At 40.6% G+C, this 16,239-nt stretch overlaps 4 protein-coding genes across 6 annotated transcripts; 1 reads left to right on the top strand and 3 right to left on the bottom strand.

Moving 5' to 3' along the window:
* Positions 1 to 232: 232 nt before the first annotated feature.
* LOC147260172 (THAP domain-containing protein 6-like) lies at positions 233 to 3,458 on the bottom strand. Its single transcript, XM_086205374.1, has 6 exons — positions 3,370 to 3,458; positions 2,907 to 3,099; positions 2,713 to 2,823; positions 1,560 to 1,770; positions 1,311 to 1,464; positions 233 to 1,104 (listed from the first exon to the last, which is right to left on the bottom strand). Exons 1-6 carry the CDS (start codon positions 3,447 to 3,449, stop codon positions 1,014 to 1,016), a joined length of 840 nt encoding a protein of 279 aa, XP_086061500.1. The 5' UTR covers positions 3,450 to 3,458; the 3' UTR covers positions 233 to 1,013.
* A 1,362-nt stretch (positions 3,459 to 4,820) lies between these two features.
* Positions 4,821 to 12,465, top strand: agpat9l (1-acylglycerol-3-phosphate O-acyltransferase 9, like). 3 transcript variants are annotated; one of them, XM_086206613.1, is made up of 14 exons: positions 4,821 to 4,901; positions 5,259 to 5,451; positions 5,624 to 5,690; positions 6,912 to 7,060; positions 7,155 to 7,300; positions 8,189 to 8,263; positions 8,342 to 8,431; positions 8,511 to 8,604; positions 8,692 to 8,807; positions 8,997 to 9,052; positions 9,189 to 9,274; positions 9,359 to 9,487; positions 9,652 to 9,731; positions 10,693 to 12,464. In XM_086206613.1, exons 2-14 carry the CDS (start codon positions 5,308 to 5,310, stop codon positions 10,793 to 10,795), a joined length of 1,335 nt encoding a protein of 444 aa, XP_086062739.1. In that variant the 5' UTR covers positions 4,821 to 4,901; positions 5,259 to 5,307; the 3' UTR covers positions 10,796 to 12,464. The 3 variants fall into 3 exon arrangements, with proteins under 3 accessions (XP_086062739.1, XP_086062741.1, XP_086062740.1); XM_086206615.1 differs by having other exon boundaries at positions 4,901 to 4,931; positions 10,693 to 12,465; XM_086206614.1 differs by lacking the exon at positions 4,821 to 4,901 and adding an exon at positions 4,950 to 5,069 and having other exon boundaries at positions 10,693 to 12,465.
* Positions 11,073 to 13,452, bottom strand: LOC147260170 (uncharacterized). The gene is made up of 4 exons (XM_086206616.1): positions 13,214 to 13,452; positions 11,806 to 11,851; positions 11,664 to 11,706; positions 11,073 to 11,590 (listed from the first exon to the last, which is right to left on the bottom strand). The coding sequence occupies exons 1-4, from the start codon at positions 13,318 to 13,320 to the stop codon at positions 11,481 to 11,483; spliced, it is 306 nt and encodes a 101-aa protein (XP_086062742.1). The 5' UTR covers positions 13,321 to 13,452; the 3' UTR covers positions 11,073 to 11,480.
* A 654-nt stretch (positions 13,453 to 14,106) lies between these two features.
* On the bottom strand, positions 14,107 to 16,001 carry myl7 (myosin, light chain 7, regulatory). The gene is made up of 7 exons (XM_086205372.1): positions 15,881 to 16,001; positions 15,665 to 15,766; positions 14,878 to 14,953; positions 14,670 to 14,774; positions 14,518 to 14,596; positions 14,383 to 14,431; positions 14,107 to 14,265 (listed from the first exon to the last, which is right to left on the bottom strand). Exons 1-7 carry the CDS (start codon positions 15,881 to 15,883, stop codon positions 14,161 to 14,163), a joined length of 519 nt encoding a protein of 172 aa, XP_086061498.1. The 5' UTR covers positions 15,884 to 16,001; the 3' UTR covers positions 14,107 to 14,160.
* Positions 16,002 to 16,239: the final 238 nt, after the last annotated feature.

Here is a 16,239-nt window from a genome sequence, read left to right as displayed (position 1 = left end):
AAAGAGGCGTTTACACAAAGATTGTGGCTGCAATTCTCATAAAGGCTTCCCTGCGTGGTGGTAACGTGTGACAAGTTTGGGGGTGTTTCTTTATAATTTCTGTGCCATAAAATGCACTGGAGCAATGTCACAGTGACTCACACCAATCACGAGACAAGAGAACAAATACCAATTGTTAATGCATCAATATAGCCTGAAACTTGTGTTACGTTTTTCATAATACATTTTTTAAAAAAAAGAAGAAATCCTTCATTTCCAGGTTGCTGTTTATTTTAGGATAAGAGATTTGTTGACTGTCTGACTGCATTCTATTTACAGGGAGTAAAAGAAACAAACAAAACAAGATAAGAGGTTCTTTTTGTCCAAGCTTGACTTTTTCAGGCTTTATTTGCATTAATATGTGTGTAGCATAAAATTCCATCAGAAACTACTTAAATTTTGAAGTGTTGTACATGCTTCACAACTCTAAATAGAAAAGCCTTTTTAACAAACTATACAGTATTTTCCCTCCCGAATAAACGACATATATATTTATGTGTGTATAAAATAATATACACACATATATATACATATATATATACATATATATATACATATATATACATATATATACATATACACACATACATACACAAACACATATATAAATAAGTGTATAAAATATATATAAATATATACACGCACACAGGTCATCTATTTTGCACAAAATGGGAAGATAACTGAGGAAATCTACATCAGTCTGTTTTTAAAATGACTTGAAACATTTTTGAGAACATAAATTTAGTAAAACCTAAACTGAGGTAATCAAGTGAAAAGTTGAGTTACTTTTACACAGACAGCTACTACAATCAGACTGAGTCCTCCCCTGCTGGTCATTCAAAAGAATGCAGGTTTTAAGGCATTGGATTCACTTTTCAGGCCCGGAGGCTGCTTCTGTTCCCTTAAGTCTGTGATTCTATTCCCGCGTTCACGGACGCAGACGTTTTTTTGGTGTGAAGACGGTTCCGCACACATTACAGTCCCACATTTATGATAGCCGGGTCTTCATCTTGCCTTCCTGTCAAAATGTCCAGGTCAGACTCGCCACCAACAGAACTCGTCCACCTTTGTAAAATGCAAATGGTGTTATTTTGTGAATTTTGAAGCGGTTTTGAAAAGTGCGATCAAATTTTGTGAAGAGTTTAATTTCTAAAAAAAAAACTTGTTCTTAAAGTATTGCAATAAAAATAGAGAGCGGGATGCATTTCATATCTAACCCTTTATTTTCTTAATGTTTGAAATAAAGAAAGAACGATCCTTTAAAAAAATACCTCTGCAATGTATGAGGATGGGGGAGGTGAAGATGGAGGGATTCTCTCAGGTAGTTGTACGCCTTCGGACCTTGACGGTAGAGAGTGTGGGCGAACTGCCGCTGGTCTTTCGTATAATCACTGCCATGTTTAGATAGAAGTTGTACAGGAAGATCTGAAATCCGGTTACAACGGACTGATTGTTACACATCCTTAAAAAATAAAAACTAGGAAGTCTAACAAAGATGGATGTGTTTTATTGGATTTTACCTGAGTATAAATCCAGCTTCTTTTTCAGCTCTTCATTTATGAGGTTCTTCCCCTTCAAATCTTTTAGAAGTCCAGACACCATGCTCTTCGCCCTCCGTTCCCTGTCCTTCACGTTCCTCAACTCTCGCTCCAGACTGGCCACCCGAGCTATGGCTTGACTCAGTCTGGCTTTCAGATCAGATGGAGACCCGGGCAAAGCATAGGAATGGTCCTAGTGGAGACACAGATGGAGAGCATTTCAGGCGTACTCACACTCACAGCTATTTACTGCATCCTTGGTCCACTTCACTGCTGCCAACCAGCAACAGGTGTGTGTGTGTGTGTGTGTGTGTGTGTGTGTGTGTGTGTGTGTGTGTGTGTGTGTGTGTGTGTGTGTGTGTGTGAGAGGGATCCACATTTAACAGGGACACGTTTAAACAGCAGATTCCCTACTCTGACATTAGAACGACTCCTAATTCTTCCTTCCCTCCAAACCAAGGATGTAGAGAGAGAACTGGATCCAGCAACACTGACCAGACCCTACCTGTTCCTGTGAGAGTTGACTGTCAGCACATGAAGCCCCCCCAAAAAAGTTGGAATTCCAGGCAGAATTGAACAACTGTGCTACAGACTTCCTGTTAATCCCTCGACTGATGTGAATGGGGTTTAAATGATCTAATCTGGAAACGCTGACATTATTTCAAAATGTCCCTGGACCAAACGGATCAAATTCTGATAGCTGGAATGCTGCAAAACTACGGGAAAATTCAAAGTTAGAATGTTTCCATGAGAATTAACTGGAATAATCCGGACACCTTGGGGCGTAATTTAAACTACGGTAGCTATATTTACCAAGTCATGTACAAACATAAGTATAAACTAATCACCACAAAATGTTCAGTTTAAGTGAACCCACCTTGTCTAGAAAATGTTATTTTCCATAGGTAATCGGTTAAATGCCTGAAATAAGATCAGTGGTTCAAATGAGCTGAGATATGTTAACATGTTTTCAACCATATCATGAATTTTAGAGCGTTTATGTTTCTTGAGAAGCGGCTAAACGAGACTAAAGGGGTTAATGCGGACGTTACGGCTTATCATGAGGTCACATGACGTCTGTGTGAGCGAGGACCAGGGGACATGACGCTCAGAGGTGATGAGCTCAAATACTCACAGCATGTAACAGCAGATGTTTCGGTTCTTGGAAACGAAGAGGCACACCAGGGTTCAATAGCAGGCTCTCTGCAGCTTTTCTTGAAGTTTTTGTTGTTCTTGTTTTCACTGGCTTATGTGAAGAAAAAAACAAAGGCTTGGAAAAAAAACTTGAAAGATTACATTGGTTCAGCTCGTATTAATGACTACACCTACTTTCTGGAGATGTGCTGGGAAATTGAAGACCGATGGTTTGACTCCTTCTCTTAGTCTGACGGTCTGACCCGTCATGTCAAAGTCCTCCAGTTTGAAGTGTTGACTGCAGAGAACGGAGCACTTACTGGCTGAGAAACCTTTCCTTCTTAGAGCCACCTCCCATTGCCTCCTCAGCTCTTTCTTTTTGGGAAACCTTCAACGAATGAGAAAAGTTGTTGGTATGCTGGGGAACAAAGGTCAGCTAGGCATAAAAGTTAAAAAAAAGAACTGGTGAAACTGACTGAATTATATTCCTAATTTCATTGTATTATATTTATCAATAGTTTCAGTTGCAATTTATTTACATATTTTGATGTTGGTCTGTTTTTTTCTGATTGTATTGTTGAGTATTTCATTTATATCCCTTTTTCTGAGGATTCCAGTAAATCTCGATAAACTGTGGTAAATATAATGTTTTATATACCTGTGAAAGGTAATTCCCTGAGACTTGCTTTGGTTTGTGTGACGGCTCCCACAACCCCAAGCTGCACACCAGCTGGGCATTTTTCACTTCTTCCACCACCCAATGCAATCTAGGGTAACTTAAATGGTTAAGTTCAATCAGAAAACATAGAATTGTCTAAGGAAAACAAGCTAAATCCATGGCTGACAAACGTTTTGTTTCCTATTCCAAGTATGTTGTAAACCACTCAAAGACAGCACTGTAACAGTCTCAGAGGCAACGTCTCAGCGTTATCTTTTTATCCAGAAAACCCCGCAGCTCCCGCGTTCACTTGTGACATCTCCAGGCCACTCTTTCCGCTCCAATATGGCGGCGGTGTTGACGTACGATCCAACATCTGACTCCCAAATGTTTAACTTCACTGCTCACGCAGACTTGCGGACATGGGTGGCGAGCTCCCGAGAGGTCTGAGAGTACCGAGGAACCCCCAGACCTCAACCGATCCGTTCTACAAGATACCACAAGCGGACTTTATGAACACTTCCATGGAACACCACTACTGAGGCGCTTCTGCTCTTCTTCGTCTATTTCTGTTGTTGTTGTTGTTGTATGGTTGTTACTCCCGCTTCTTCCTCCCCGTATTTCGGCGTATTGACACTGCCGTTTGGAGGTATATACCGCCATCTACCGTACAGGAGTATGAATTATGCTACGTGTTTAATTTGATGTAATTTTTAATTTTAGTTTTGTTTATTAATGCAATTCGACGTTTCAAGTGCAGCTGCTGAACAAAAACAAATTAAAAAAATTCCTAACCATAAAATAAATGTTTGATTTTTCACATTTTGGTAATACATTGAATAATGTTTTAGGACATTTAATAATCTGACATGGCAAAATATGTTAAAATGATAAATTTTTTGTGTGAAATATATATCCCAGGCTGTCTGTTTTTTTGTTTGTTTTTTTACATTTTCTGTTTTGACTATATTCTATGTTGTGAATTTTATATATTATGTTTTTTTTGGTAAAATAAAAAAGTCACTTATTGTGGATGTTAAAATTAACTTTATTAAGATGTTATATAAAGTTTATGGGCAGAAATACCTTATGATGCAGTCCAGAAATAGTAAAGGTTATCAAAATACATATTATTGAAGTTTTTAAGTGAATTCTATTCTATTTCATTGGTCTGCTTCTTTGTGATATTTTGTTCACCTGTTTCCTATAGATGAGATAAACAAACGTTAGTTCAAAAGCATCACAAATTGCAGCCCACAAAATAAAAAAAGCAACTCTCTCAAAAAAAGATGAACAAAAAACTAAATCTTGGTATATTCGTGAGAGGAGGAGTCGTTATTGGGGCGCTGGATTACAACAGGAGGATGGCGCCCCTCACAAACTGACAATCCATTCTGCACTTTCCTCTCTGGCCGCAGGGTGGCGGTGTTTATCCCTACGGGTGGGGGTGTGAACTTTGATCTACTAGTAAATGGGCGTGTTCAGTTCCTTGTTGAAAAAAAGCAAGTAAGGACATGGACTGAAGCCGACAGGTAAGACGAGCTGGTGCAGTTTGGAATTGTGTACGTTTTTTGTGATAGAAAACAACGATAATACCGTCTCGTACACAGTCTTCTTGTCTCTTGGCTTGTTTGGTTCAGTGCATGGGTTTTCTGTTCACTTCTGGAAATAATTAATGTGATAGTGATCGCACAGTTGAGGTGGTTGCTGTTGTTGTTTGATTGTTTTTAACCATTTTGCGTAATTAAAAGGGGAGGGTTGTTGTTTCTTTTATTTCTGATTAAGTTACCTGGAGTATTTAAACTTTAAGTTGCTCCCGTTGTCATTGTTTTCATTTTAACTATCATACATAGAAAATCAGTTCTTTTATTTATTTATTTTTTCCTCAGTCTACTCCTACTGCCTTTCTGGGCTTCACTCAGGGAATAAGAGACAGAGATGGAGGATTTCTGGGCCATGGCTGCTTGGGCTCTAAGGATCTGGCTCTTCCTCGTTGTCAGCCTCATCATGATCCCGGCCATGTTCGGCTTCTCACTGGGCATCTCGGAGACCTACATGACCATCCTGGTCAAAACCTTAGAGGTAAAACTTCAGAGGTATACTTTCATTCATACTTCAAATTCACACCGTATCCTTGTAGATACAGGAGTCTAATGCGAATATTCCTAGAAGACATCAAAAATTCAGATCTCTCTCTCTCTCTCTCTCTCTCTCTCTCTCTCTCTCTCTCTCTCTCTCTCTCTCTCTCTATCAGTGGGCCACTCTGAAGATACAGAAGGCAAGCACAGATGAGCAGGTGCTCAAAGCCTCTCCATCTAACGGTAAGCAGATACACAAACAGATAGATGGACAGAACTGGGAAATGTATTGTGAAAGCCTGAGGTTTAGTGACAGATATATGTGGTTTTGCAATGTTCTGGGCATGTGTGCTGCAATGATGTCACCCAGTTTTGAAAGACATTTTCCCACTGCTCACAGAAAAAAATTAAATAAATAATTCTGTGGACTTGAAAAGCTGGTAGAAATAGTCATAGCGAACTTTTGTCCCCCTCACACTTCGTGTATGATAGGAGACAAGGTGAAGGTGCTCTGCGAACTCTGCCTACTATCTGTCAAGTCGCAGCCAGTCTTCATCGTGCTGCGCTCAGCTGTGCAGAAATGAATCAGACAGGTCAGCTAAAGACCCCACCCACCCTGGCATATAAGGACTGCACTTTTTACACAGTAATTCTGCACATTTTTGTTTGTATTACATGTCTACATATATACAGATATGTTTTTCTTTTTCTTGAGCCCCGGGAAGCAAAACGTCCTTCACTGTGTTCCTGCCTGCTTCAAGCGATCTTGAATGTTCTATCTTGAATAAAGTGGCGTCTTCAAAAGCCAAAGTGTGTCACTGTTACATTGGAACAGTCACTCTAAGTAATAAGTGAATAGGCCTCATAAACAGATAAACCACACAGTGTCTCAATGTTTTGATTGACCAGCGAATACAGAGCGTCTTATCCGGTGTTGTGGATTTTGCCCCCTGTGTTATCAAAAGGCATCCAGCCAAACTCTTCTGAGACCAGTTAACTATTTAGACAAGAGAGCTGTCAGGACTTAGAAATGCTCCAAGAAGTGAAAAATGGTTTGGCTGCTGATTTGCTGGTTAAAGAGAAATGGATGTTCTTGGGAAGTCAGTGCAGCACCAGTTTATTGTCTCATGTTAGAATCTACTGATGAGTCTGACTGTCTTCTTAAGTGACATGTTTAACTTCCGGTAGGTGATGAAAGGTTGGTGTTAATCATCTTTCCTGCTCTCCTTCCTCTGCAGTGTACTGTCAGTTGTTTACCCAAGCGCAGGAAGTCCCATCCTTCCTAGATACACATTTCTGAATGAACTTTGATTTTTGTTTTTCTCTTGACACTAAAAAAGATTAATCTTACAGTAAAGGATACAGCAAGCTTGCTTTAACTCTGAGTGTGTGTGTGTGTATGTGTGCGTGTGCGTGTGTGTGTGTGTATGTGTGCGTGTGCGTGTGTGTGTGTGTGTGTGTCAGGTCTCATCCAGAGGGAAGGTGGCTCTATGGAGAAAGAGTTAGAGGAACTCAGACGGAGTCGTCCCAAACCTCCATTGGGCGGCGACTTTACACTCAGTGACTGCTTCTATTTCACCCGTAGAGGAATTGAAAGCATCGTCGAGGACGAGGTTATTATCGCTCTTGATGTTACAGAAACAAGAGGAGGAACACAATCTATTGTCAGAGTTCGTGTTGTTTGTGTTCGTTGAATACGTAATTTAGGTGACGCAGCGGTTCACCTCAGAGGAACTTGTGTCATGGAACCTGCTGACTCGCACCAACAACGACTTCCAGTACATCAGTCTGAAGCTGACGATGGTCTACGGCTTTGGCATCTTTGTGAGATACTGCATCCTGGCCCCCCTCAGGTATATACAGATACTGCATCCTTTTTTGAAGTGTGTTTTTTATGTAACCTTTATTTTACCAGGCAAGACATTAAAAACCCTTTCATCTGCAATCAAAGTCTTTAAAACGCAAAAGCAACTTGAGAGAGGGGAGGAAGGAAAGGGAGACTTATAGACTCATCAAATGAAAGGTTAACAAGTAAAACTTACACAATTTTTTTTGACAAGAAGTAACATTTTACAATGGTTGTGTAGTGGTCAGCACTGTGGCCTCACAGCAAGAAGGTTCCAGGTTCGAGTCCCGGCTCGGGTACTGGATCTTTCTGTGTGGAGTCTCCATGTTCTCCCTGTTCCTGTGTGGGTTCTCTCTGGTACTCCAGCTTCCTCCCACAGTCCAAAGACATCAAGAGGGGACGAGGCTGATTGATACTCTAAATTGACCGTAGGTGTGACTGTGAGTGTGAATGGTTGTCTGTCTCTATGTGTTGGCCCTGTGATGGACTGGTGACCTGTCCAGGGTGAACCCCGCCTCTCGCCTTTTGCCGCTGGGATAGGCTCCAGCGACCCTTAATGTGGGAATAAGCGAAAGACAATGGATGGATGGAACATTTTACAAGTGTCATTAAAAAAATCATGAGTGGGATCTTTTAGCAGCTGTTGGAATAAAAATGTCCAGATGAGTGTTTTCATCGGGGGGGTTTTGGAACAGAAGCTGCAGACTGGAATGACAAGAGAGCAGGAGATGAGTTGGAATTTACTCTGATAGTTAAGGAAGACTGAGTGTTCTCCTTAGTCATAGTATTGACTAACTTCAAACTATAGACACTAATATTTATTTTTATTGTCTGTTTTTTTTTTTATTGTTCCCTCTTGAAAAGTGAGCCAGGTGTGTGTCTTCCTTCTCTGCAGACTGACGCTGGCCTGCATTGGCCTCACCTGGCTGGTCATAGGAACATCTGCGGTCGGATTTCTCCCTAATTGGAGGTGACTACGAAATCTAGTCATTTTGTTTGCATCTCTCCGGTTCATTCCGTGCTTACTTGAACATACTTGGTCCTGTAGGCTCAAGTCCTGGCTGAGTGAGTGGGTCCACGTCATGTGCTACAGGATCTGCGCTCGAGGACTCTCCGCCACCATTCGCTATCACAACAGGTGAGCGAGAACTCATTAACTGCCTCTTCTTGTAGATAAGGAGTGACTACTGAATTCTTGTTTTTGAATTGAACAACAGAGAGAATAAACCCCAAAAAGGAGGAATCTGTGTTGCCAATCACACAACTCCTATTGACATCGTGATACTCTGCAATGATGGGTGCTATGCTATGGTAGGCAGCCAAACCTGCTTCCCTCCACATTTAAAATACTTCTAAAAAACAGCACAACTTTTTGTTTCTTCATGATGTGCCTGTCAGGTGGGTCAGGTACACGGAGGTTTGATGGGAGTTGTCCAGAGAGCCATGGTAAGGTCTTGTCCTCACGTCTGGTTTGAGAGAGCAGAGATGAAAGATCGCCATCTAGTGACCAAAAGGTGTGTTCTTCCATTCCTTGCTTGTCATTGCACGTCTAAGAATGTGATTCCCTGCTTCAGGTAGAGGGAGAAAGCTGCTACACTGGCTCATACATATCCTGTCTTCACTCAGACACATTCCAGATGTTTGATGTATTATCCAAGATGAGACAAAAAAGTATTTCCATTACCGTGTCATGTTGCCTCCAGGTTAAAGGATCATGTGAATGACAAGAAAAAACTCCCCATTTTGATATTTCCAGAAGGTGAGAGTGACCAAGGAGACAGACGGGGTGTTTAAAATACACCGGTTCGATGTTTTTCACTTTGTTACTGTAGCTCAGTGTCTTCATGTGGTTTTGGACAGACATCTTACTCTTCTGTCTCATGTGACATCTACAGGAACCTGTGTCAACAACACATCAGTCATGATGTTCAAAAAGGGAAGTTTTGAAATAGGAGCAACAATATACCCCGTAGCCATTAAGGTACGTCGATCCTGTTTTCATTCAAGTATCGTCCATGATTTAAAGGAGTTTCTCGCTACAATTTTGTTTCTAAAATTTTCCCAGTACGACCCAAAGTTTGGAGATGCTTTCTGGAACAGTTCCAAGTTCAGCATGGTCAGTTACCTACTGAGGATGATGACCAGTTGGGCCCTCGTCTGTAACGTCTGGTACCTACCAGCAATGCACCAGCAGGTGTGTAGAAGTTGCATAAAAAGCCACGTATACATTCCACAGGAGCCAACCCCACCCTTTCATATATGTATCTACACACACACACACACACACACACACACACACACGTAGGCACGCAAACACACGCGCGCACCTTGACTTCATTGTTTATTCAAAACATGTAGGAGGGGGAAGATGCTGTTCAGTTTGCTAACAGAGTGAAGTCAGCCATCGCTCACCAAGGAGGGCTGGTAGATCTACAGTGGTAAGTCTTGAGTCTTTGTCCATGGTTTTTCCAATTTGATTTCATGAAAATATATCAAAGCTTCATCTACATATGGCAGTGAGCGAGGGAAATTAGAATAATTAACTAAAGCTAACTGCTATCTAGGTTTTTACCTGGCACACTCTGCATCAGAACTAAGCAGAATTACACACATTTCTCACGTAAGCACTTGTTGCTGCTGAGGACTGTTGGTATAAAATTATAGTTGTTTGTGGATGGTTGTTCCGCTCCTCACTGAATACATCTATTTAGAATCCCTTTTTTTCATGTAAGAACACAATCCTTTTTCTATCTTGCCTCTGACAAATACCCCATATTGCTAAATAAAAACTAAACCGAAACTAAGAACTAAAAAAAAAGATATATATTATATATATATATATAATAATAATAATAATAGTTTAATATATATATATTAAACTAAACTAGCTAACTCGATTTCAAATTAAATGAATTAATTTAGTCAAAATTTGAATGTTTAAAAAAAAAGGGCAAAATGAAACACAATGAAAAGTAATGGCGGGCCAAACTATTATAACCCTGTGGAGGAGTTGGACAGGCCCTCTCAGTGCTGTGCTAAAGCTACAAAATATACTCTGAGTTTTCAGGTAGCACTCGCCGAATAGAAAAAGAACAGAAAAGAGCTCTGTTCAATGTGTCTGTGTCCTTTCTTTGTTCTTTTTTTGGAGGTAAAAATATAATGTCTTCAGTCCCATTATGTAAATTTGAACCCCCAGAAATGCAACCTAAATAAGCCTCTAGCTATGCGTGAATAGGAATTGTACAGTTTGTTGCGAGTGTGTGTGTGTGTGTGTGTGTGTGTGTGTGTGTGTGTGTGTGTGTGTGTGTGTGTGTGTGTGTGTGTGTGTGTGTTGTGCGTGTGTCTGCATATTGATGACGGTCGGCGCCTCTCTTGAGTCAGTCCTCTATGTCCCCGCAGGGATGGAGGCCTGAAGAGGGCGAAGGTTAAGGAGACTTATAAAGAGCAGCAGCAGAAGCAGTACAGCAGCATGGTGGTGGGAGACGACAGCAACAGTGACTGACCCAGAAGTTCTGCCACTCTCTCCTCAGCTGACCTGAGCTCAGATACTGCCGCATGGACTAAAACACACTGTGATCACTCTTAGGTGCAATATTTAACTTTGTGAGGAGGCTGACTGTAAAAATGGAAAAGACTTTCACTACTGCTGCTGAAATGTGTGGTTGCACAGAAGAAATTAGATAGAAAAACTATAACGAATTAATCTGACTCTCCATTTCTTCATTTTCATGTGTTGCTCATTTAAAAAAAAAAAGCTTTTAAAATGTTGTGCACCTGATGTGATTATGTAAAAAAACAAAACAAAACAAAACAGAGCCCTGAGGTATTTTCTAGTTAATATAACATCATATAATTTAAGATGCAAACACATGCAAAGAGAAAAATACTATAATTTAAACATTGGAGTATTGATTTATGTGTTTAAATCGTGCAGTGGAACACAGCAAAATAATGAACACTCATAAGCACGTTAAATAAAAGCTGGTCAGCTTAATACATTTTGGTTAACGTTCATAGAAATTATGTAGACAAGAAAATACATTCACAGTTTTTGAAACTCTTCATTCCTTAACGACTTTTGCAGATCTACTCTTTATAACTGCAAAGAGCGAAACATGAACAGAAAGATCAAACTTTGGCTCTGGAGATAATGTGTAATGTTATTGACATTGCGAAAGCTCAGTTCATTAGAGGACGACACACACTAGGGACTTTTTCAGTCTCCCTCCTCTTGATGGCATCCCTGAAGTTTCCGCTTCACTGTCTTCAATCCCGCGTGCGTTCTCTTCTTTATCACCTTAAAACATATTGAAGAATTAGTGATTGGAAGTTCACTTAATTTAACAATATATTCTTCTCAGCGTTCTCACCGTCAGTCTCCCGTTCACTTAGATCTGTATTGGCTCGGGTTCCCTGTGTTAAAAAAAACAATTTTGATATGTTACTTAACTGCATTAAGAGACTGAATTACAGTGTTTTAAATCTTTTAAATGAGTTTCTACATCGACTTACTTGAAACGAGTGACTCCCGTTGCTTTTTCTCTGTTGCTCCAGGTAACTGCAAGCATGAATGAATGAAAATGGGTGCAGATGTTGTCAAAGGGACATTCAGCTCACTTTGATATGACTAACAGAGGAAAAGTGGACATGGTGGACGTGAGAGTTTTCGTCTCTTCTTTGAGCCATCAGTGTTAAACCAGTCTTTCCTCTCAACACTTTGACTTTCTGTTCCCGCTGCTCTCTGAGGACCTCTAGTGGGGAGACTTGGTTGTACTTAAAATCCCTTTTTTAGCCATCTTGAAGAGTTCTTTAAAATAACTTTCATCTTGCTTCAAAATTTGAAAACGTCTTTGATCTGAAGATCTGTATCTTAGGAGATACCAGTGCTTAGTGTTCCCTTAGGGTCTGGGTTTGTTGTGGTCTTTGTCTTGAGTGAATGTGTGTAAGAGTGGCTATGTACCCCCCGTCCTTCTTCTCCTTTTTTCTCTTTTTCTTTTTCTGCTCAGGAATTACTACAAGGAAAGATCCAAGTTATGTGTGAGAGGTAGGAACATCCAGCTCATTTCCTGGAACATCAATGAGGTAAACAAAGTCACTAAAGCCAGCAAGGTGATATCCCACTTATTACATCTTAAGGGGGGAAGTTTGCTCCCTTCAGGAAACACACCTTAGCGCCTCTGAAGTTTCTCGTATTAAGAGACCATGGATGGGGCACTTGTTCCAACCGAGGTACTCCAAGAGGGTCAGGGGGACGGCGACCGTTAAACATAGAGACCTCACCTTCAAACTTGATACGTCTATCCTTGACGCTGACGGCCGATACGTCATTGTTTCAGGTAAACTGCAAAATACTTCCGTAGTCCTGGCCTCACTGGATGCTCTTGCATGGGACGATGATGAATTTGTATCCAAATTCCTTTCCTCTGTACCTAATTGATCACCAGATCATTATTGGTGGCGATTTTAATTTAGTCCAAGATACAAACCTTGACAGATCATCAAGGACAAATTTTTCTGTCCAAATTTGCCAAGGTTCTAGAATTCCATGCCAGTCAGCTTGGTTTGGGGGACCCCTGGAGGACCAAGTTTCCATCTAGTAAACTTTCTCTTTTTTTTCACATGCCCACCGCTCGTACTCCCGCATCGACTTTTTCTTATTGGATAAAAAATTGTTACACGTCATTTCCAGTGAATACCATAGTAAAGTCATTTCAGATCACGCACCGACCTCTGTTGACATTGAGATTTCTACTTACAAACTGCCCTGGAAACGCTGGAAATGAAGCTCTCATTTGCTCTCAGAAGCTGAAGTTAAAGCCTTCTTTATGTATGTGTGATACTGTTTTAAAATATTAAACCTTACATTCAGAGTAAAGGTGTAACCCTCCAGCTCCTACATGACTCGGAGAAACCTACCCACCGTTGCAGATAAGAGTTGCAGTTCCTGTTAGCAGACGCGGCCTTCATCTTCAGTCCTTCTGGCACTCCCACATCCACCCTGCCTGACGCTCCAGATGCAATGGGCATCTTCCACTAAAACCACAGATTTCAGAAAACAACAGCAACTCACAGTCATTTGGATGCAACTGTGCTCCCCTTTGCAGAATTTCACACAGCCTTTTATCCTCTTGTTTGTTTGGATAGGCAGGAAAATGTGGCTGTGGAGTTTTTGTGGTGGTTTGTTGTTGTGTCCATGGCAACTGTCAGGGGCGCCGTAAAGAGGGGGTCAGAACTATTTTAAAGAACACTGCACATATTAGAACAGCACATTTGATGGGGTCCGAGAGCAGGTTTTGAAATCTCTCGCTGCGGTCCTGGAGTACTGTCCCAGAAGAGCGTGGCCTCACGTCTTACTTGGCAAAGAAGATTCTGTTTACGAAGATTCCTCCAACTGATACATCGAAAGAATCTCAGAAATGATCTTTGTGTCAGTTTTCCAACATTTTTGTGAAAGCGTTTCACCCTAATTCAAAAGTAGAGGAAGAATTACACCAATAAATTGTTCTTAACGAGCTGAAAGTAGAAAAATGATCTAAATTTGAGTCCTAGTTGTTAAATATTATTTACTTTTACTGGATATATTGTTATGAGTCTTTTAGCACAAGACTTTTCAGACTGACATTTATTTGCGGATCTTTTATTCATGTAACGTGAGGCTTTCCTTTTAAAAAAAAAAGGAGTTTTTGATTTGATATGATTGACAGAAGAGTGTGGCTTGACAGTGATTCCCAGTCACATACAGAGAGGGGAGTCATTGGTCAACACAAACATAACATTTATTACAGATTCCCCAACTCAGCAAATCACCAGTCATTAATGCATTGACATCCGCATGTTGTGATGACCCGTATGACCATCTAAGTCTTGTTAGGATTCCTCCTTCTCGTCTCCGTGTGTGATAGTGTAGCAGAGAGACTTGTAGTCGATGTTGCCAGTCGGGTCAATGGGAGCAAGAGCGAAGGCCTGATCCGCCTGTATAGAAGGAGACTAAATTAATTTTTAAATTAATTATTAGATAAATATGGAAAGTGAGAGAGAGGGATTTACAAAAGCTGTTACAGGTTTATAGGACGAACAGAAAACACAAACCTCCTCTGCTGTGAATTTATCAGCCTGGTTCATCAGTAATCGCCTAAATCTGGGCAGGACAAGCCAGAGATAATTAAGAATAAAAATAATCGGATACCGCTAACGAGACATTTTGATTCAATGAGCTTGTCTTACTCTTCCTTGTTTACAAATCCTGTCCCATTGGGGTCAAAAAGCTTAAAGGCAGCGAGAATGGTGTCTTCAGGGTCCGTCCCTGCAGGAAAACACAGTTATCACTGAGCATCACCTGGAAGAGCGTCATGGAGAATTGTTCAAATCTCTCTCACCGTTGAGTTTCTCTCCAAAGAGAGTCAAGAAGACGGTGAAGTTGATGGGACCCTTCCCCTCATTCAACATCTCATCCAGTTCTTCATCCTTGACGTTAAGCTTTCCTGGTACATGGCAGCGCGCGCATATAACAGAGTTAATTGATTAAATTAGATTTTTGTCATCAATTCTGATCGTTCATTTCAAAGGAGTGGAACAGAAACACACCCAGTTGTCCGTAGGTCTCCTTCAGGTCCTGTTTTTTGATGACACCATCTCTGTCTTGGTCAATGCAGCCGAAAGCCTGCAGAAACATCACCGAGTTGAAATAATTATAATAAATATAATGATCGCGTCGCAGAGTTGAATTAAATGTGCTAAACATACATCTTGCGTGTATTATCAAGAACAGACTGCTATTCTAGACATTTTAATAGGATTCCATGCAAATGTCAATAAATTGTGCTGTGGGAACAAAAAAACTTCCAAGTCAGGCCATCCTGTCATCATACTTATTTTTCCATTTTTTAAAAGTTTAAATAACCAAATTTAAAGTCAGTCTAATTATCTAGCTAAAGGTTTAGATGAAGCACAGTTTATTTTCTCCTGGTAAGGGCTGTTAAATTGTTATCACTGAATTATTATCAAACTAAAACAGTAGAGCACAAGCAGTGGATGCTACTTCAAGAGTATTTAGTACCTTCAAATACTCTCGGCAAGTTAGAACTTCATCAGACTGTCTTTTTCTTGCATGAAAACCTTTTTTCGTACACGCCTCTTTCTTGCTTCTTTTCTCTTCTTCCACAATATTTTCATCTGCCTTTTTTGGTTTTATTTTTATTACTTTGTGAAGCTTTTTGTAACTTCATACAATGCTTTTAAAATATGTAACTGGTACCGATTCCCTAAATATTCTTGAATGAGAGTAATTTTCCCAACCTCCAGAAAGCCAATTCTTTGCTATGGCTTTTTTTTTTTTTTTTTTTGAACGCTGGCCCTCCGAGAAGTACTGTACCTCCTTGAACTCCTGTATCTGGGACTGCTCAAACATGGAGAAGACGTTGGAGCAAGACTTCTGTCCTCCCCTCTGTCTCTTGTTGGAAGCCTTCTTGCTCGCCTAAAACACAAAACACATCAACACAATGAAAATAGCAGCGATTTTCACTACATAAGAGAGAAAGAGTTGCCAAATTAGTTTTCAGCGAATGGTAACATGCTCTGATTGTCTCACCATTTTGGAGTGATCGTCTCCCAGCCGAGGTGTGATGCCGGGGTGGGTTTTATGTATGACCCTTGTTATCTCCTGCCTTCCTATAATAACCTGTGGAGGGAGCACAGTTCCCTTACATGGCCAGAACTGCTCCGTGTGTGTGTGTGTGTGTGTGTGTGTGTGTGTGTGTGTGTGTGTGTGTGTGTGTGTGTGTGTGTGTGTGTGTGTGTGTGTGTGTGTGTGTGTGTCACCAAAGGGACCAGATAAGAGGTGAAGCAAGCAGGATTCCTGTGGGCTGGAAAATAGAGATAGGAAGTGGAGAGCTGGGAACCAGCTGAGACCACATTTGAAGATTTCAACCATTAACATTTACAGTGATG

This window comes from Aulostomus chinensis, chromosome 6 (genome assembly GCF_037954235.1).
Source record: "Aulostomus chinensis isolate RoL2024-O1b breed Wild chromosome 6, RoL_Achi_v1.0, whole genome shotgun sequence".
In the NCBI taxonomy this organism is placed as follows: Eukaryota; Metazoa; Chordata; class Actinopteri; order Syngnathiformes; family Aulostomidae; genus Aulostomus; species Aulostomus chinensis.
Note: the sequence above shows the minus strand (reverse complement) of the source record. Positions and strands in the feature narration are given on the sequence as shown.

Excerpts from the sequence above, each read along its gene's own strand:
- agpat9l (XM_086206615.1), top strand. The coding sequence starts at position 5,308 with ATGGAGGATTTCTGGGCCATGGCTGCTTGGGCTCTAAGGATCTGGCTC. Across the intron at positions 7,061-7,154 it reads AAAGCATCGTCGAGGACGAG|GTGACGCAGCGGTTCACCTC; the intron begins GTTATTATCGCT and ends TACGTAATTTAG. Across the intron at positions 9,488-9,651 it reads TACCAGCAATGCACCAGCAG|GAGGGGGAAGATGCTGTTCA; the intron begins GTGTGTAGAAGT and ends CAAAACATGTAG.
- LOC147260170 (XM_086206616.1), bottom strand. The coding sequence starts at position 13,320 with ATGCCCATTGCATCTGGAGCGTCAGGCAGGGTGGATGTGGGAGTGCCA. Across the intron at positions 11,852-13,213 it reads TGCAACTCTTATCTGCAACG|TTACCTGGAGCAACAGAGAA; the intron begins GTGGGTAGGTTT and ends TCATGCTTGCAG. Across the intron at positions 11,707-11,805 it reads ACGGGAGTCACTCGTTTCAA|GGAACCCGAGCCAATACAGA; the intron begins GTAAGTCGATGT and ends TTTTTAACACAG.
- myl7 (XM_086205372.1), bottom strand. Across the intron at positions 14,432-14,517 it reads GGATTTGTAAACAAGGAAGA|ATTTAGGCGATTACTGATGA; the intron begins GTAAGACAAGCT and ends TGTCCTGCCCAG. Across the intron at positions 14,266-14,382 it reads ATAAATTCACAGCAGAGGAG|GCGGATCAGGCCTTCGCTCT; the intron begins GTTTGTGTTTTC and ends CCTTCTATACAG.
- LOC147260172 (XM_086205374.1), bottom strand. The coding sequence starts at position 3,449 with ATGCCCAGCTGGTGTGCAGCTTGGGGTTGTGGGAGCCGTCACACAAAC. Across the intron at positions 3,100-3,369 it reads CAGGGAATTACCTTTCACAG|GTTTCCCAAAAAGAAAGAGC; the intron begins GTATATAAAACA and ends CATTCGTTGAAG. Across the intron at positions 1,771-2,712 it reads AACATCTGCTGTTACATGCT|GACCATTCCTATGCTTTGCC; the intron begins GTGAGTATTTGA and ends TGTCTCCACTAG.